The sequence below is a fragment of the Dipodomys merriami genome, unplaced genomic scaffold, assembly GCF_024711535.1.
Source record: "Dipodomys merriami isolate MVZ:Mamm:240054 unplaced genomic scaffold, mDipMer1.0.p SCAF_446, whole genome shotgun sequence".
Taxonomy (NCBI): domain Eukaryota; kingdom Metazoa; phylum Chordata; class Mammalia; order Rodentia; family Heteromyidae; genus Dipodomys; species Dipodomys merriami.
The window spans coordinates 746,987-767,170 of record NW_027206009.1 but is presented as its reverse complement, the minus strand read 5'-3'; the positions used below and the strand labels follow the sequence as shown (position 1 = coordinate 767,170).

Sequence of the window (20,184 nt, the reverse complement as noted above, 5' to 3'; positions counted from 1 at the left end):
GGGAACAGCTTTCTAAGGTCAAAGGCCGGGTCAGAGGTCATGGCCTTCCTCAAAGCACTGCAGCACACCAGAGAACTATTTTCCCAGACGTTCAGACCAGTTGCCTCCCGGGCAGAAGGGAGGAGAGCCATGCCGTACCTATGCTCTCCAGCAGGGGGCAGTGCCCTGGGTTACTGCTGATGCTAACATGAGGAACAACAGGGCACAAAGGCACAGTAGATGGCTGCCAGTCTCATAAAAAGATGCTCCCCAGACCCCTGCAGTGCCCACAGCGCCTGCAGTCCCAGCCACTCAGGAAGCTGGCATCTGAGGATCACGATTCAAACCCAACCCAGGCAGACAAATCATCAAGACTCATCTCCAATTAACCACCAAAGAGCCCGAGGTGGAGCTGTGGCTCAACTGGCCGAGCACCGGCCTTGAGCAAAAAAGCTAAGGGTCAGCACTCAAGCCCTGATTTCAAGCCCCAGTATGGACCCATGGACACACACAGACACGGAGACGCAGACACACACACCAAACTCCCAGTGAATCCCATCCAGTGTGGTAGTGAAAGCAGGCTCTCCGGGGAGCGTCAGGTGGCTAGGAAGGAAGGCGCGGCGGCACACGGGTGGCTGGTGAGCTGCCAGAGCCCTTCACATCTCGGTGTCACAATGCCTGCCTCAGGCCAGACTGCAGCGGCGGAAACCCACCAGCCGTTTTACCCACAAGCCTCTAAAATGATGGCGAAGATGCCGAGAACAGAACCATGAAGGCTGCTGAGACTGCTTCAGGAGGAGAGGCGTGAGGGAGAGCACGGAGGGGCGAGTGTGCCCAGGACACGTCATACGTACGCACACGTCCATATGCACACACGGTGGAGGTGTGCCATGACCCCTGCCTGCCCCAGGTAACTACAGATGCTAACAGCAGGAGAGACAGAAAGACGCGACAAAGCAATCGGGAAGGAAGCTGCGCGTGCAACTGGGGACTCACCGACTTGTGACTCTTGGCCGTTATGGTCTTCACCCGGTCAGGGTCCCAGATGACCACGTCAGCGTCGGAGCCTACCGCAATCCGGCCTTTCCTTGGGTACAGGTTAAAGATCTTGGCTGCGTTGGTGCTGGTGACGGCTACAAACTGGTTCTCATCCATTTTGCCTGTGGCCTGAGGGCAAAGCCAGAGTTTGGGAGGGCACCAGGGCCAGAGCGGGCTGGGGAGAGGCGGGGGGGGGGGCAGGAGGGTTCTGCGCATCCTCCCCTCTCCTGGCTGCACAGGGTAAAGGAACCGCAGCTGGTGATGTTGGCACAAGCCAGGTTCACCGGCCCAAGCTTCACAGGAAGGAAAACCTCCAGCTTAAGCCAGGCGCTGGTGGCTCACGCCTGTAATGTAATCCCAGCTACTCAGGAGGCTGAGATCTGAGGACCATGGTTCAAAGCCAACGTGGGCAGGAAAGTCTGTGAAACTCCAATAAACCACCCAAAAAACCCCCAAAACACCCCAACAACAATAAACCTAGAAGTAGCACTGTGGCTCAAGTGGTAGGGTGTTAGCCTTGAGCAAAAGAAGCCCAGGGACAGTGCTCAGGCCCTAAGTCCAAGCCCCTCCCCACAAAAATCCCTCCAGCTTGAGGTCAGCCGTCACAATGATGTGGAGTTCTCTCAGTCTACCTCACACCTCAGCTGCGAAATGCTCACACACACAGCCATCTCCACAGGAATTAAAACACGGTTCCCAGAGAATGAAGAGCCTGGCACACCGAGGCCCGTGGCACACGCTGCGGCTGCCCTCTCCTGAGAATCCACCTCCGCCGCCAGTAACGAAGACTGAAGAGTCCCGAGTGCAAAATCCACTGGCCGTGATGGGCCAGGAGGGATGTTTCTAGAATGTTCTAGAAAAGAGGCAGGACCAACTCACCACCGCCTTGTCCCAGACGACGGTCATCCGCTCCTCCACGCCGTTGACGCCCTCAGGGATCAGGGTGAAGTTGTCCTTGCCCACGGCCTTCTGTGCAGTGCTGTAGGGACAGTGGCCGCTGCCTGTGACCTGCAGGTCTCCACTGAAAGGGACAAAGACAAGGCGGGCTCAGTGCTGAGGACAGAGAATGCACACCAGGACTTCAGCCAGCAGCCCGGGCGGGGCTGTGTGCCCAGCATGGGGCGGCTTGGAAGCTGGACTCCCCTGGCTCAGGAACCTGCTCTTGACCGCAGGGTCCAGCCGGGCACCGGCCTCCACTCCCAGAACCCCCTCTCGGGCAAAGCCTTCCTCCCTCCGCCTGGCCACTGGGAGGAAGGGACTGAAGCGGCCAGGTGCCAGCCAGCGTCTGCTCCTGGGATGGTTTCCTACGCCCAGCTCACACCAGACACCTTCTGCCCTCTGCAGACTGCGAGGGGCACTGAGAAGGGGCTGTGAGAAGCTGAGGGGGACAGGCCGGGACAGGGGTGGGCGGTGGGGCAGCCAGGATTGGGTCCCAGCTTCTCACCCCCAATCCTGCGTGTGCCAGCCCACCTCCAGCCTCATCATCCCCCCCACCCCCCACCCCCTGTCCTACGGCGCTCACCAGGCCAGCAGGGAGGTCAGGTGATCCGGTGTGGTGGGGTCTGGGCTCAGAGGAGGGGAGGTGATGAACGCCGCCGCCTTGGCCCAGTTCTTGCTCCAGTAGTGCGTGCCGTCCGTCCCCAGGCTGGCCGCAATGGGCTCCCCCAAAACGAGGGGCCCTGGGGAGACAAAGGGCCAGCATGCTTAGCCAGCTGCAGGCAGGACTTTGCTCTGTGGCTACAGCTTCACTGTGGTGTGCCCACCATGATTCAATGCCCCCATGACAGCACTGACCCTGTCCTGACTCCACCCCATGACAGCACTGACCCTGTCCTGACTCCACCCCCCTGCACTGACCCTGTCCTGACTCCACCCCCATGACAGCACTGACCCTGTCCTGACTCCACCCCATGACAGCACTGACCCTGTCCTGACTCCACCCCCCTGCACTGACCCTGTCCTGACTCCACCCCCATGACAGCACTGACCCTGTCCTGACTCCACCCCCATGACAGCACTGACCCTGTCCTGACTCCACCCCCATGACAGCACTGACCCTGTCCTGACTCCACCCCATGACAGCACTGACCCTGTCCTGACTCCACCCCCATGTGACAGCACTGGGCCTGTCCTGACTCCACCCCCATGTGACAGCACTGACCCTGTCCTGACTCCACCCCCATGACAGCACTGACCCTGTCCTGACTCCACCCCATGACAGCACTGACCCTGTCCTGACTCCACCCCCATGTGACAGCACTGACCCTGTCCTGACTCCACCCCCCTGCACTGACCCTGTCCTGACTCCACCCCCATGTGACAGCACTGGGCCTGGCGCTGCTCATAGGCCATCAGCCTGGGTTGAAACCTGGGAGAGGCTCCCAAGCCCACAGAGCTCGTCAGACCACACAGCCTCCACCAAGGCCTCCAGGAAGCCGAGGCTGGGGCTGCACGACAGTGCCTCCTGGCCTCCAACCCAGAGCTGACCCTGCATGGCGCTCTGACCCACGCCACCTGCTCTCCAGCCCGCCAGGCACCGGCCCCAGCCCCTCCCACGCCTCCGCACTGAGTGGGCAGAGACCCCGACTGCTGGAGGCCCATGACCCTAGCCTTTAACCCGAGTGGTTAGAGGCTGGAGCCCAGGGCACCCATACCCTTCTTCCTGGCCAGGGCGATGATGTCTGCTGCACTCTTGCTCATCACCTTGGTGATGTACACAGGGCAGTTGATGCGGCCTGCGATGGTGATCGCCCGGAACACGGCCTCAGCCTCCAGCTGGGGACACAGGAGATGCCAGGTCACAGGGCACGCACAGGGAGGGAAGCCCCACACTCCGAGGCTCCCCTGAACCGCAAACTTCCCTTAACTAAATGCTCCAAAGTGAAATCTACCATAAAGCAGGGAAGTACTGTAAATCTACACTTTAAAAGATAAGCCAGGCACCAGTGGCTACACCTGCAATCCTAGCTACTCAGGAAGCTGAGATCCAAGGATCGAGGTTCAAAGCCAGCCCGGGATGGAAGTCCATGAGACTCTTACTATCTCCAGTTAGCCACCAAAAAGCCAGAAGTGGAGCTGTGTTTTTGTAGAGCACCTGGAGCAAAAAAGCTAAGGGCTCAGGCCCTGAGTTCAAGCCCTAGGACCACACAAAAAGAAAAAGTAAGTGAATCTGATTAAAGGGCTAGGAGACAGAAGTATTCTGCTAGAACATTCCACTGGCCTCCGTGGATGGACTAGGCAGAATACAGGTGGAAGGCTTGTAGGACAGGTGGTCCAGATGTACAAACACCTGCCACACACACACACACACAGCCTGGCGAGCCGCCACGCACCACCTGAGCGGCCTGCTGCCTCCCCTCCGCCCTCCGCCAGCAGGACCCCTGAGGACAGGGGTTTTTGTTGAGCAGACATTCTGGAGTGGTCCTACTGCCTGAGTGACACCAGGTGACAGGGCCCGTGCCCTGGGTCACACAGCATGGTCCCAGCTGACAGACTGACTCCCCACATGGCACAGCACCCCTATCTGGGGTCCAGTGACAGCCGGGCACCAGCCCAGGCCACGGGTCCACGGGGCTCAGTGACTTGTTGGGAAGGAAAGACAGGCATCAACTGGAGGGACAGTGGCTATGGCGTTCATCCTGTTCCACGTCCAGCCAGCCTGCCTTCTTCTGCCCAATACCCTCCCCCCCAAAACACACACCATGCTCCAGGGCTGCCATCCATGTTGAATCCATAAGCACAGAGGCAGGGCTGGCTGGGTCCCGGGCGGGGCTCTCTCCCATCGCCCATGCCCAGACTCCTCGGTGCCAAGGCTTGCCTAGCTTGGACACTGTAGTGTGCACAGGCCTTCCTTGATGTGAGCTTCCTGAACCTTCCACACCCCTGACTCACGGCCGCTAGGGCTGCTGGGAAAGGAGCAGAGTAGCGGCAGGACTGGGGTGGGGCACTGTTCCAAGTGGTAGTGTGCACACTACACAATCCTGGGGTGCTGTGTGTATCAGGGTGCATACTACACAATCCTGGGGTGCTGTGTGTATCAGGGTGCATACTACACAATCCTGGGGTGCTGTGTGCATCGGGGTGCACACCACACAGTCCTGGGGTGCTGTGTGTATTGGGGCACACTGAACAGTACCAGGGTGCTCACCTCTTCGGGTCTGCTCAGGGCGTGGCCCTCCGGGCCCGTGATGCCCATCTCTAGAATCCGCTTTTGCTCCTACAAGACAAGAATGGGGGAGCTGGATGTTACAGGCGGAGATCGGGAAGTCCCCCCACCCTTGCTTAAGAGGTGGGTGATTGAGGCCCAACGATGGGCTGGGCAGAGCAGGGCTCCCCACCCCCCTCCACCTGTCCTTCCGCTCAGCAACCCCACGCGCATGCCACGCGAGCTCACGGCCACCAAGCTCATGCTGAGACTTCCCTCCAAGAACAGTGCGCAATGCCCTGGGATTTTGCCTGGCTGGTGTTGGCCTGTGTTGATGGTCTCACCAGGCTGGCCTGTAACTTGAGTGTATCCTCCTGAGTGCTAGGATTACAGGCAGACAGCACCACACCTGGCTGTGGTGGGTCTCTAAGATAGACAACAAGGTCGCTCAAAAACTCCCTCCTCTTGGGAGATCTCTCTCTCTGGGGACAGGATGGATTCGTTCCAGAGCAGGGTGGAGAGAGCTAGGCAGCTCTCCCTTGGTCTTGCTCCCGTATCTGCTACTTCTGTACATGCAAAGTGAACCTCTTTTCTTCATAGGTCACCCAGCCCCAGGAACCCTGTCATAGCCTCGGAGGATGGACTGCGACACAGGGTTCTAATGAAAAGCTTCAAGGGCCGCCAGCCCCCCTCTGGTCTCTGGGGTGCCCCAGAGGGTGTCTGCGGACTGAGTGCTGAGTGGAGTCAGCCGCCCTCTCGGGCCCGCTGTCTTCTCCCCACGGGGCTCACAGTGAGGCAAGCAGGCGGTCCCCGCGGCGCAGCGATCCGGGGAAGACGTCCCTGAGTCTCCGGCGATGTCCCTGCCCTGCCATCTGCCTTTTCTCTCTTTTAGGCAGAAAAACCACCATCTCAACTGTATTTGACAATGGAAGTGTTTCCCAAAGCTCATGGCCCAGAGTCAAACCATTTGTTCCGAGCTTTCTTCGCCCCGGGAATGCTTTAATTTCCTTCCTTTCTTCTCCTCTGTGTGTGCGCGCTTTCCTGCATCGCCAGCTGTGCCACTGCTCGTTTGACCATCCAGTTTCTGAGTCATCGTTCTCAAATGCATCTCTACCAGGAGGCCCCAGCCCCGACACGCATGAAAGACACCCACTCCAGCTGTGAGCCTGCAGCTCCTCGGCCCACGGGAAGCGAGTCCCAAGGCCAATAGCTGGGTGGATTCACGGGCGCTGGGAGGATTGCAGTGCTGAAGATGGCTGTGTGTACAGCTTGTCTGGTCATGGTTCACGAAAGCTCCCAGGGGAGAAAGGGTCTGCGCAGAGCTGGTCAAATGTCAGGAACTATTTCTCATTTCTGCAAGGGGAGGAGGGACGGCCTGACCCCCAGGAATTATTTTAAGATACTACGCTAAGAGCTAAGGTAACGTTCATGGAGTCACAGCCGGCGAATACGGACCTGAGTGCCAAAAAGCAGTGTTGCCACCAGTTGGCAACCTAAAGAAATGCAGGCGTGGCCCTGGAGGCAGACAGGAAAGAGAGGCTGTGGAACTCAAAGAGCGTGCCCAGCCGCCTTCACCGACTGTCAGCAGAAAGGGACGGGAGGGCGTGAAAGCAAGCCCAGCAACAGGGAGTGAGTGGCGGCAGTGGCCACTGGAGATGATTCCTGACACAGACAGGTAATCTCGGAAGCAGCATCCGTTACAGTGACAGCCAGCAGCACGGAGTCACAGAAAGCTCAGCCACACTGTTCTCCTAGGGGAGAGCCGCACACAGCCTGATCTCCGCACGACCCGCCAAGGAATCGCGAGCTCGGCGGCAAGCTGCTGAAGCACGGCATGGCTTCTCGCTGCCTGTGTCAGACATAGCGGGGAGGAGGCTGCCGAGGTCCACAGGAAGGAAGCGGGGACAGGATGGCTTGAGAATTCTTTGCTTCCCCAGAAAGCAAAGGAGAGAAAATTCAGACATGACTTTGGGGCAGATCTTAAAGCCGGGACCCTGCTGGACAAAGGGGCAGTCTGTTACAAAGCAGGGTGCGACCCAAATCCTGTCAGGAACTGAGACGACAAGGCTCAGCCCTGGGACTGCAGCGGGCAGGGCAGCAGCGGTGCTCTGTGCAGGGCGGAGGACCTGTGCGGAAGCCATCAGTGCAGCCTTTTGTCTGATCAGTGAACCCCAGTGAGAGTCGCAGGGAGCCCCTAGTTTTAAAGTGTGACTGCTGGTGGCTGGACGGACTTGAACACGGCACACAGATGCAAGCGGCCGCTGGAGGAGACGATCGGGCTGCAAACACACCTGCTCTCCTCGAGGGCAAGGAGGGAGGACTTCAAGGATGGAGCGGGGGCGGGGGAGGGCCAGGTGTCACTGTCACCAACCCAGGGCTCTGCACCAAGGCCCAGAGGCGCTGACTCCCGCCTCCTCGTCTCTTCACCCCCTCCACCTGTCGCCTCTTCATCTCCCATGAGACCGGTCGTGTGGCTCTCCTGTGCCGTCCGGGCCGAGCCCCTTCCCCCAGTCCCATGGCCGGAGACACAGGCTGGGCGGGGCACTGCCTTCTACCCTCCAAGGCTGCGTGTGCACAGCCCCGTGCCCCTGCCCGCGGACGTTTCTGTTCAGCTCCTGCGCGTCCCTCACACACGCCCTGCAAGTGGGGGAAGGGCAGGGAGGGCAGGATTGGTGTCCCCACTGTTCAGGGGGAAAGACAGGCGCAAGAACGCTGGCCAGCCCGGGCCACACGGCAGACAGCACTGGAGCGCTGGTCTTGGTGTCTGACGTGACATCGGGTCCCACCTACCTAAGCGAGGCCGCTGTCCCCCCAGGGTCCCCTTCACAAGGTTAAGCGGGGCCGAGGGTGGGGAGCAGGCGCACACCGCTCACCTGAGCTATCAAGTCTCCGTTTTCCGCATGGACCAGGATCACAGCGCCCAGCCCCTTGAGGAGGGTGAAGGCTTCGTAGAGCTGAGGAGGACAAACAAGGCTGGTGAGGAAGGCAGGCAGCCAGGCCCGGAGGTGTGCAGAGGTGGGGGCTCTGCTCCCTCCACGGGGGCGTCCACGCCTCCCCAGCCGCCAGGGGCCGCGCCTTTGTGACGTCTGTGGACGTGGAAGGTGGCGGCCATCTTTCATTTTACTGACATTGTAAAAGCCTTCCCAGCCCGAGTGACAGCCTCCCCTGGGCCCCGGGGGGCGCTGTGTTCACCTAGGTGGGTGGGTAGAGCTGGGCAGGAGCATGGAGATGTCCCAGGCCACAAGGGTTCATTCAAAGTCCCCACATGGCCACCCCCTGGGCCAACCCAGGGTGATGAGGCTTCCGCCTTCCTAGGCCGCCCTAGGAGGGTGTGTGGCCATGACCCGCCACCGGGGGGCGCTAGCCAGGAAGGGCAGAGGACACAGGACAAGCACCTGCTCCCGGTCTCCACATGGGACACCTGCACCCCGGCAGCCACCGTGCCGTCAGACCAGCTGGGAGAGGCCACAGGAGCGGGCCTCAGTTTCTCCCAGCCTCCAACCTCCACCCTATGGGAGAGTAAGACGCCAAGCTGCGAGAGCTTCACCATGGCCAGCTCCTGGCAGAACCACCTGCCTTGGGTCTGCGACCGACTCACAGACTGCCATCTTCCTCCTGTGTGGCGCTTTGGCTGAGCCCGTGACGTGTCCTGCACCCAAACTGACGAGCATTTGGGACACACTGGTACCACACAGGCTCTGGCACTTCGGAGGGCCCGGCGGGAAGGGGCTAGACTCTCCAGTGACCGGCATCCAGTGACACAGGCATCCCGAGCACCGTCCCGCCGGGCAGGGCCGCCCCGCCCCCACCCGGCATCTTCTCCACCTGAATCTGCACCCAGCACTGGCCCTGGCGAGGAGGAGACCAACCTCCCTCTCAGGGGACCTGAACCCCAACTCTGCCCTGCAGACAATGCCCCAGGGCGAGCCGGCAGCTGTGGGCAGCCGGAGGCGGGCGGGCGGGAGCCCCCTCTGGAAGCCCCCCCCCAGAAGCCCGGAGCCACTGGATTCCACCCACACCCAGGCAGGAGCTCGGCAGAGCTGTCGTGATGGGCTCCGCGCCCGAGACACCGAGCCGACTTTCGGCTCCAGAGCGCCCTCAACCAGAGGCTCCACAGGCCTGCAGAAGGCCCTGCCACTTCCCTCCAGCCCCGAAGCAATAACCAATCCCAATCCCAGCTCCCCTGCCCTGTGACCCCAGGGTGTCGACGTAGTCTGTATGAACGCACTCCGTCCTCCGGCAGCCTCGGGACATCAGGTGCTATGGTGAGGTGAAAGCCCAGAGAAGTTGGGAACGTCTCCCCAGGCTGCACAGCAAGCAGCAGGGACAGCCAGGGCTTCTTCACCACTAACACTCTGAGTCTAGGGACTGGGGAGCCCAGGATGACAAGTCCTAAGCCCACACCTGGGGAGCCTGTCAGCAGAACTTCCTATGGCTCCTGTCACCCAGAGAGCTCTGTGACGCGGGCAGAGCCTCGCACTCTGCAGTGACCTCTGGATGGGAAAACAGTGAAGAAAGGCCCGGGCTGGCTTGCTGCAGCCGGGCCATGGTCAGGCCGGAGCTCTCCTCCGACAGAGCCAACGCAATGGCCCCCTCACTTGCCACACCCCAGAACCTACCTGAGCCCAACCCATAAGACACCCACGTCTGTAGCGTGCTCCCAACACCTGTGCGTGTGTGCTCCTGGACCATGCTGGGGCCTGCTCTGGAGATCCCATCCTACATGATGGAAAGGAGTGGGGGCCCAGGAGAGCCGGGCCTGCCCCATGGGCCCGTGTGCTGGGCACCCTGAGATCAGGGCTCTCCCTTCTGGGCCATGGTGTCCCCTCCCGGTGCAGCTGGGACAAGAGAGGACCCACCTGGCTGTCGGACATTTGATACAGATCCTTGTAGGCCATGTAGACTTGGAAGGAATTGACACCTGTTTCAGGATAAAACAGAGAACAAGGTGTTTGAAAATCAACAGAGTACAAGCATCCAGTAATAAATCAATGATCAGAGTGCACCGTGCCAGCCACCAGAAGAGGGCGCCATCGAGCCTCACCCTGACGAAGCCTGGGGTGTGCGCAGAGGAGGCGGAGGGGCTGGGACGCGGCTGCAGAGTGAGAGCCCTACCTAGCAAGCCCAAGGCCCAGGTCAACGCCCAGTGCCACCAACACCAACAAGACAAAACAAAGCGCCATTCAGTGGGTAGGTGTTACAGACAGAGGTGCCCAGGATTGCTGGGCTGGAACACAGAGCTGCCTCTCAAAGTAAGACCATCCTCTTGATTTAAACAAAACAAAACAGAAAGGCTATTACATCAAGGACGTACTTGTCACTCTTTAAGAGCACAGAAGGAGCTGGGGTGCTACCCAAGAAACTGCTTCAGTGGGTCAGAGGGTTTCTGAACCTCCAACTCTTCAGAGATGCCGGGATCTGAAGGACCCGGGTCAAAAGCCCCACGGTGTAGACTGGGCTGACCCACTGCAAACACGCGGTGTGGCGGCGATGCCTCCCGAGGCTGCCGTGAAAATAGATGCAACGGATATGCACACGGGAAAAGCACGCGTGATCGGTGATCAGCGAACTGCAATAAAGGCCACCACAACGTGGTACACCGTGACACCACGTCTGAGCAGGCTGGGACCAGGGACCCTCACATGGCACTAGCTGCGCCCGTGGGTGCCTCGGCAGAAATCTGCTCAACCACCATCATCTGCACCCTGGAGGCAATTCAAACCTCTGGCGCTGTGATTTCCATTCTAAAAAAAAATCTAAGGAAATAATTAGAAATGCAAACCAAGGTTTTTATGTTCACAGTAATGTAATTTGTAATAGCACAAGTAGGACACCTAAATGCCCCGTAAAAAAAAGACACCAGCTCAGCAAATTGGCCACTGCATTTCACATTATGAGCCACTAGCAAACTACTGATGAGGAATAATGTAACTCGTGAGCCGGTGAGTGATGAAGCCCGGCAGCAGCCCCGTGCGTCCATCCCAGGAAAAGCCAGGGGGGTGGAGCTGGGGGCAGAACCAGCACAGAAACGCCTTCCCTCCCTCGGTCTTTATGGACTAGGAAGGGTGACACTTCATCAGGAGAAAGTGCAGCTGTGTGTTTTCAAACCCCAAAGCGCCCCAGCACGTCTCAAAGGCCCCGGTGGAGCGTCTCCTGGTCAGGCATGGTCCTGGGGGGGCCACGTGCCTGTTCCTTCTGGTCCTGTCTCTTCAGCCCGCAGACCAAATGCAACGCACATCACAGGGCAGCCGCCTGGTGCGTGAGCGCGGGCACAGGAGGCGGGGGACACTGAGGCACAGGCACAGAGAACCCTCTCAGCACTCCACGTTGGACCGGAAAGCGCCACCCAAACAACCAACGGCCCCAACTCCAGGAGAGAGGCAGGACTGGCTCTGGACACTGAGGAAATGAGGGCGTTCTGATGGGAAGGTGGCGGGGGGTATGGCAGGTGGAGAAGGGGCTCCCTGCGCAGACAGGCAGCGGGATGGCAGGGGTCGGAGCGCTGCCCGGGGCCGAGCACAAAGCCTCGCACGCCAGGCTCCAGAGCCGGGGCCTCCTCTATGGATAAGGGGCTCCCAGGAAGGGGAGCCCCGCTTCCACTGTGGAGACAGTGACACCCAGCTGTGTGCATTCCCAGGACGAGCGGACCCGACCCAGGGCTCAAGGCCCATGCCACGGACCAGACCCAGGGCTGCAAGCCACGGACCAGACTCCAGGCTGCATGCCGTGGACCCGACCCTGGGCTACATGCCGCAGACCAGACCCCGGGCTGCACGCTGCGGACCCACCCCCAGGGCTGCACGCCACAGACCCGACCCAGGGCTCAAGGCCCAGGCCGCGGACCGGGGCTCCGGCCCACCTTTGTCCTGCACCAGCACCTCCAGCTCCTCGCGCACGACCTCGTTCCAGCTCGTGATGTCCACGTGCAGGGAGTAATCACAGCAGGACTTTGTGTCCGCAGCTTCGTGCCACTTCTCGAAGGAAGTCAGCAGGCTGGACCCAGGCTCAGGAACAACGTGGTCAACTGCAATGACAAAGACGCTCTATGACACTGGGGACCCAGGGTGCTCAGTGCATGACCACACTTGTACCCCACCACCAACACCACCACCATCACCATTACCACCACCATCACCACCATCATCACCACCATCACCATCATCATCACCACCACCACCATCACCACCATCATCATCATCATCACCACCATCATCACCACCACCACCACCACCATCACCACCATCATCATCATCACCACCACCACCACCATCATCATCACCACCACCATCACTACCATCATCACCACCATCAATATAACCACCATCACCATCACTACCATCACCACCACCACCACCATCACCATCATCATCACCACCACCATCACCACCATCATCACCACTACCACCACCACCACCACCATCACCACCATCATCATCACCACCACCACCATCATCATCACCACCATCAACACCACCATCATCACCACCACCACCACCACCATCACCACCATCATCACCACCATCACCACCACCATCACCATCATCATCATCACCACCACCACCACCACCACCATCACCACCACCATCATCATTATCACCACCACCACCACCATCACCACCATCATCATCACCACCACCACCACCACCACCACCACCATCACCTCCATCACTATCCATTTCTTGTTTGGTGGTACCAGAGATCTGGTGAACTCAAGAACTTGCTAGGCAAGTGTGCACCCAACTTCTCAGCCCTTTTACTTTTTAGGTGTTTTGTTGTTGTTGTTGTTGTTTGCCAGTCCTGAGGCTTGAACTCAGGCCCTAGGCACTGTCCCTGAGCCTCTTTGTGCTCAAGACTAGCACTCTAGCGCTTGAGCCACAGCGCCAGCTCTTTCTGAGTAGTTTTATTATGAGTCTATGGGGACTTTCCTGCCTGGGCTGGCTTTGAACCATGATCCTCAGATCTCAGCTCCTAAGTAGCTAGGATTACAGGTGTGAGCCACGGGCGCCCGGCGTTTAGTTCATTTTTTTTTTTCAGACAAGGTCTTACACTAACTTCTCCCAGGCTAGCCTCAAGCTGAAATCCTCCTGCCTCTACCTCCCTAGCAGCTGAGATTACAGGCAAGAACCAGCACACCCTGCCCGCCACCGCCGGTTTCTACACCCCTCCCACCGTGCTACGGTCAGTGTCACCAGCCTGGCGCCGTAGCCACCGTCACAGCCATAATTACTAGAACCAGTAGCCATGGGAGTCCTGTCCTCAGCGCGGCCCTTCTGGGAGGTGGTGGGAGCCAGCAGGGGTGAGGCCAAGGGGGAGGGAGGTGGTTAGGTCCGAGGCTGTGAACCCATGGATGCTAATGTCTCAGAGAGCCTGCTGGCTGCAAGGCAGGGGACTGTGAGCAAGGCCGAGGCTGGCTCTCCCCTCTCTGGCTCCTCTCTCTCCATGCTACCTCACATGGTGCCCAGCAGGGGCCATGTGCCATGCTGGGGGTCAGTGCTGGAGGCTCTCACCCGACCATGAAGGGATCGCAGGCTTTCCATAGCCAAAGATGTAAGCTAAACAATCCTCTTCTTTATAACGGTCCCAGCCTCGGGTGTTTTGTTATAGCAATGGGAGACAAACCAATACAGGGACTGTCTGTCCTGTAGCATTGTCACAGCGTTACTACGGCCATTCTGATGCACAAAAAGGCATAATGGTACCTATGTTGTTGCTTTAAAACTTTAGCCATCTTCACACTTTTTTTTGGCCTGTCTCCCTGCAATCCACATGGTTCTTCCTATACTTGTGAAATGTATTCCTTTTGTAAGAACCTGAATGTTAACTTCAATCTCGTCCAGCATTACCGCTCCTCGATAGAACAACTGAACAAACTGTTAAGGAGAGCAGGGCCAATGAGCCTCTAACGTGCCGAGCGCTCCACCAGCTGCACCCGGGTGACACGCTTTGTGAAATACGTGCTCCACGGCGGGCTGTGTGACAAAGACGTTAGCGGCAGATGCAGGCTGAGCTCCCGAGGGGCGTGGATGGCACTGAGGGTGCCCGTGGCGGGGGCGGAGCACTCACTGATCATCGTGGTCCCGCCGGCCAGCGCCGCCCGGGTCCCCTGGAAGAAGTCGTCGGCCGCGGTCATCCCCTGGGCGGGCTTCTGCAGGGAGGTGTTGACGTCCACCCCGCCGGGCATGACCATCCGCCCATTGGCCTCGATGGTCTTTACACCGCCCGGAACAATTAGGTTCTCTCCTATTTGTCTGAAGACAAAGAGAGAAGGCCTGAGTGGGAAGTCCGCCACGCCACATGAGCCCCCTGAGCACACTGCTGAGCCCCGAGACAGAAGGACTGGCCGGTGCCGGGCCCGGGAGGGCCCGTTGCCAGCATCCATGGACCAGGCTCCCGAAGGACTCGGGAGCTGAGGGGAGCTGTTACCCAGCCAGGTCCTGCAGGAAGGCTTCCGGGCACGGAGGCGGCAGGGCTGCACGCAGTCACCTCCCGTCGGGTCCGAGCCGCAGTTCAGACACCAGCCCTGGCTGGCAGCCAGCCGGGGCGCCTGGGGGGCCGCTCTCACTCTTTAACACCTCTCTGTTCTCCCCCCAGTACTCCCACGCCACCTACAGCCCCCTCCCTGGCCGAGCGCAGATCCACGGCGCTCCATGCAGCCAAGAGGCCCGGGAGAGGCCGTCCCCCGCGCGGTGACCCGAGCGGGCGCCTCAAACGCCCGCCGAACACCCCACGTGTGACTGTGCGTGGACACTAAGCCTTCGGGGGTGTGAGGGAGGTTAGATAACGGGGTGGCAGGGTCTTGAAGCCAGCGGGACCCGCAAGGCAGAGCAAAGAGAGGTCATCTGTGGTCACAGGGAGAAGGCCGCCACCCCGGGGGGACTCCAGCCCGGGTGGAACCCTGACCCAGGACCGCAGCTTCCGCGGCGTGGGGGGAGACTTTCTGTGGGTTAAACCATCCGGCCTGTGGCGCTGTGCTACAGCAGCCAGCCTGAACAGACTCCACCCCGGGCAGCCGTGAGCAGGGCTGAAGCCGGAGACAGACCCCGCAGACAGTGAGCCGCGGTGCCCTGCCCGTCCCAGGACCAGGCTCAGGATGGAGACAGAGCTGGGGGCCGCGGTGCTGTGGGTGGAACGGGGCCCTGTCTCCCTGACTCTCTCTGGGCCCCGGGGCGGCCCTGAACCTCGCCGGCTGCAGCTTCCCGCGCACAAAGGCAGGGAGCCTGGCACCTCACAGCCAGCACCGACACGTGGCAGGTCGCAGGGTCATGAGGCCTCAGGAAACGCCCATCACCCCACCCGCTGTGTGGCCCCCTCCCACTCTGAGCCCCTCAAACACAGCAACACAGCACCGTCACCCCAGGGCAGAGCACCAGCCTCCCGCGCCCGGAAAGGCCAGGCAGCCCAGAGACGCTGAGTTCAAGTTCACCCACTTTATGAGGCCATCTTCCAGGTAGACGTCGGCGTAGAAGGACTGGTCATCGTTGACGATGCGCCCGCCTTTGATGAGGAGCCGGTCACTCTGAAAGGTGAAGCAGAGGGGCCGGGTCAGCGGAGGGAAGCACGGAGGGGCGGCTGTCATCTTCAATACCAAGAATGTCCAAAACTCTTTAAAGCAAGGTAGGGGCACTGAGGGCTGGGTGTGGTACCTGGAACCCCAGCTACTCTGGAGGTAGAGATTGGGGGGATCATGGTTCAAGGCTAGACCAGGGAAAAATTGCAGGAAAAAAACATCAGTAAGACTCCATCTCAACCAACAAACCTGCTGTGGTCAACTATACCTGCAATCCCAGCTATACAGGAAGTTGCAGGAAGACCAGAGGGAGGCCCGCCCCCAGGCCATGTTCAAGACCCTAACCCCCAAATCACTAAAACAAAACAGGCCTGAAGTGTGGCTCAAGTGGCAGAGCAACGCCTCCTTTCTCCCTTTCAAATGCCTTTTGGTTTTGCTGAGTTATTTTTAAAACAAATCCCAGTGTACCATCCCACCTATACGCTGTTCAGGGCACATCTGTAACCACGGAGGGCTGTGTCCATAAACAGCAACTGTGCAGATCAGAGCAGAGTCACCAAGAGCCTAAACACACTGTGCAGATCAGCGCAGAGTCGCCAAGAGTCTAAACACACTGTGCAGATCAGCGCAGAGTCACCAAGAGCCTAAACATACTGTGCAGATCAGTGCAGAGTCACCAAGAGCCTAAACACACTGTGCAGATCAGTGCAGAGTCACCAAGAGCCTAACTAAACACACTGTGCAGATCAGCGCAGAGTCACCAAGAGCCAAACATACTGTGCAGATCAGCGCAGAGTCGCCAAGAGCCTAAACACACTGTGCAGATCAGCGCAGAGTCGCCAAGAGCCTAAACACACTGTGCAGGTCAGCGCAGAGTCGCCAAGAGCCTAAACACACTGTGCAGATCAGCGCAGAGTCGCCAAGAGCCTAAACACACTATGCAGATCAGCGCAGAGTCGCCAAGAGCCTAAACACACTGTGCAGATCAGCGCAGAGTCACCAAGAGCCTAACTAAACACACTGTGCAGGTCAGCGCAGAGTCACCAAGAGCCTAAACACACTGTGCAGGTCAGTGCAGAGTCGCCAAGAGCCTAAACACACTGTGCCAGTCAGTGCAGAGTTGCCAAGAGCCTAAACACACTGTGCAGGTCAGTGCAGAGTCACCAAGAGCCTAAACACACTGTGCAGATCAGTGCAGAGTCACCAAGAGCCTAAACACACTGTGCAGGTCAGTGCAGAGTCACCAAGAGCCTAAACACACTGTGCAGATCAGCGCAGAGTCACCAAGAGCCTAACTAAACACACTGTGCAGGTCAGTGCAGAGTCGCCAAGAGCCTAAACACACTGTGCAGATCAGCGCAGAGTCACCAAGAGCCTAACTAAACACACTGTGCAGATCAGCGCAGAGTCACCAAGAGCCTAAACACACTGTGCAGATCAGCGCAGAGTCGCCAAGAGCCTAAACACACTGTGCAGATCAGCGCAGAGTCGCCAAGAGCCTAAACACACTGTGCAGGTCAGCGCAGAGTCGCCAAGAGCCTAAACACACTGTGCAGATCAGCGCAGAGTCGCCAAGAGCCTAAACACACTGTGCAGATCAGCGCAGAGTCGCCAAGAGCCTAAACACACTGTGCAGATCAGCGCAGAGTCACCAAGAGCCTAACTAAACACACTGTGCAGGTCAGCGCAGAGTCACCAAGAGCCTAAACACACTGTGCAGGTCAGTGCAGAGTCGCCAAGAGCCTAAACACACTGTGCCAGTCAGTGCAGAGTTGCCAAGAGCCTAAACACACTGTGCAGGTCAGTGCAGAGTCACCAAGAGCCTAAACACACTGTGCAGATCAGTGCAGAGTCACCAAGAGCCTAAACACACTGTGCAGGTCAGTGCAGAGTCACCAAGAGCCTAAACACACTGTGCAGATCAGCGCAGAGTCACCAAGAGCCTAACTAAACACACTGTGCAGGTCAGTGCAGAGTTGCCAAGAGCCTAAACACACTGTGCAGATCAGCGCAGAGTCACCAAGAGCCTAACTAAACACACTGTGCAGATCAGCGCAGAGTCACCAAGAGCCTAAACACAGATCTACCACAGAGTCCTGCTGTGTCCCCGGCAGGCATCCAAAGGAATGCATGAACATGCAAGTGAGAGCCGGACACCCAGGCTGATGGCGGCACATGAACAATACCAAGACAGAGAAGCCGCCGAGGGACCCCAACCGAAGACTAGAGAAAGAGAACGTGATACACTCATGCAACGGAGTATTATTCAGCCATAAAGAATGAAAGCGTGTCATTTGCAGGAAAATGGATGGATCTGGAGATCACTGTGTAAAGCAGGAGAAGCCAGACTCAGATGCTTTTTCACTCAGATGTAGAATCCAGACTTAAAAAAAATTACCCTGAGGCATGTTTGTAAATGGGGGTCTGTCTATGTGGGGGCACTGGTAGGGGCTGGGAGAAGAGAGGTGTGAATACCAGAAAAATACAGGACTGTATATGTATGTATGAAAGCAACAATAAAGCCCCAGCAAAGAATATTGAGAAGCCAGGCACCAGTGGCTCACGCCTGTCATCCTAGCTACTCAGGAGGCTGAGATCTGAGGATCGCGGTTTGAAGCCAGCCTGGGCAGGAAAGTCCGTGAGACTCTCAGCTCCAATTAACCAACTGTGGCTCAACTGGCAGAGCCTGGTAGAGCACTGCTAGCCTGGAGAGAAAAAGCTAAGTGAGAGCACAGACACCAAGATCAAGGCCCAGTACTGAGGCAGCAGGGTAGAGAAGGGAGGGAGGGAGGGAGGGCGGAGGGAGGGAGGGAGACTTCCCAGCTCAGTCCCAGCGACATTTCGACATTTCGTGTCGCTGTGACTCCAGGGCTGCCACCTCTCCAGCCTCTTCTCACATTGCCCGGCCTTGGCTGAGAAACGACTCGGCTCCAACCCAGCCTGGGTCAGGAGATATCAGAGTCGTTGCTTTGCTCTCTTGAGACTCTCAGAAGTTTGACACGTCGTGGGGGGGGGGGGCAGGTAATGGGGACTGGGGGAGGTGAAGAGGCTGAACCATGTTTGGGTGGGTAGGGATAGCTCAGACCTAGAGAGTAAGTGAACACAAGCAGACCAAAGGGTCGCAAGGGGAATCAGCCAGGGGGGCGAATGGCAGGAGGCTCGCAGGGGACAGCAGGGACGAGGCAGGCATGGAGCCAGTCACGGGTCCCCTGGACCGGCCCCCACTGCGCAGCTGGAGGAGGACCCCATCACTGGGCCGCCAGAGGATCCCAGGGAAGTAGAAAAGCACTGCAGAGGGTCCTGGGCCACGGTGCCACGCCTCCACTGTGAGAGGCAGACAAGCAGGAGCAGGCAAGGGTAAGCCAAGCAAGGAACTGGAAACATCCTGAGCCAAAATGGACAATGCCGTGCAGCTCAGCCCCCGGTGAGGTCTGGCATCAGGACCGTTGCCTGCAGAGTGAAGCCAAGGCCAGCCAAAGCCCCACTCTCATGGCAGAGTACATGCCCTCGCTTCCTGCAGTTCTACTCAGTGTCTGTCCTCTGAGCCCCGCATGGAGGCCACGTCCGTCACCTGCAGGAGATCCGTGCTGCACCCCTTGCAGTACAGCCCACAGACCGTGTAGTCACAGCTCTCCCATGATTCCAAGCTCTCACTGGCTCACAAGGCATACCTCCCCTCGGACCAACAGCACACTGAATGCAGTGGTGGCCCCAGAGTCTGACCTGCAGCGTTCTTGGTCAACGTCAGCTCCACAGCAGCAGGACTTGGTTTTTCTGATGCTGTGTCTTAGGCCCTGGAAATAGCCTGATGGGGAGGTGGATGGATGGACGGGCAGATGGACACTATGGGTGGATGACTGGATGGCAGGATGGATATATTTGAAAATGGATGGAGACCACATATATGTGCATAACAGAGGGAAACCAGGAGGACAACACAGAACTAGAGGGAATCAGGGAAAAACATACAACAGCAGGACCCATCAGCTGCACTGGACATTGACCAAAATGAACTAAGCAACTCAATGGCAGCGATGGGAGGGAGGGAACGAGTGGGAAACAGGGAACAGCTGACGCTATGCAAAACAAAACAAATGTACATACCACCCAATGTGGAAGAAATAACTATTGCAAAGCTCATAGAACTCACAAATGTTATAGACCACGATAGACAATTTGCTCCATGAAAGTCAGAATGTGTCTGTGACTTTAACTAAGCATCACTATCCCACAATACTGTAAAAGTTGGGAAATTATGTAACCACTTAATCACAATAAAGAATTTGAAAAAAAAAAAAAGAAAATGGATGAAGAGATGGATAAATTGATGGATGGCATGCAGGATGGACGGATGGCAGGATGGATAGATGGATGATGGGTGGCAGGATGGATGGATGGGTGGCAGGATGAATGGATAAATGGGTGGCAGGCTGGATGGACAGATGATAGCAAGATGGCTAGATGGGCAGATGGACACCATAGGTGGTAGATTGATGGATGGATGATGGGTGGATGG

The 20,184-nt window shown here is 58.2% G+C and overlaps 1 protein-coding gene across 2 annotated transcripts in view; it reads right to left on the bottom strand.

The window, feature by feature from the left end:
* LOC138808188 (dihydropyrimidinase-related protein 1) overlaps window positions 1-20,184 on the bottom strand; it is a 41,280-nt gene that overhangs the window by 5,055 nt on the left and 16,041 nt on the right. For both annotated transcript variants that reach the window (XM_069994152.1, XM_069994153.1), the window contains exons 2-11: window positions 15,589-15,677; window positions 14,225-14,409; window positions 12,021-12,185; window positions 10,021-10,082; window positions 8,035-8,115; window positions 5,165-5,233; window positions 3,672-3,792; window positions 2,540-2,696; window positions 1,897-2,038; window positions 976-1,146 (exon numbers count right to left, since the gene is read on the bottom strand). In XM_069994152.1, coding sequence (XP_069850253.1) covers window positions 976-1,146; window positions 1,897-2,038; window positions 2,540-2,696; window positions 3,672-3,792; window positions 5,165-5,233; window positions 8,035-8,115; window positions 10,021-10,082; window positions 12,021-12,185; window positions 14,225-14,409; window positions 15,589-15,677 — 1,242 coding nt within the window. The remainder of the gene's footprint in view (window positions 1-975; window positions 1,147-1,896; window positions 2,039-2,539; window positions 2,697-3,671; window positions 3,793-5,164; window positions 5,234-8,034; window positions 8,116-10,020; window positions 10,083-12,020; window positions 12,186-14,224; window positions 14,410-15,588; window positions 15,678-20,184) is intronic.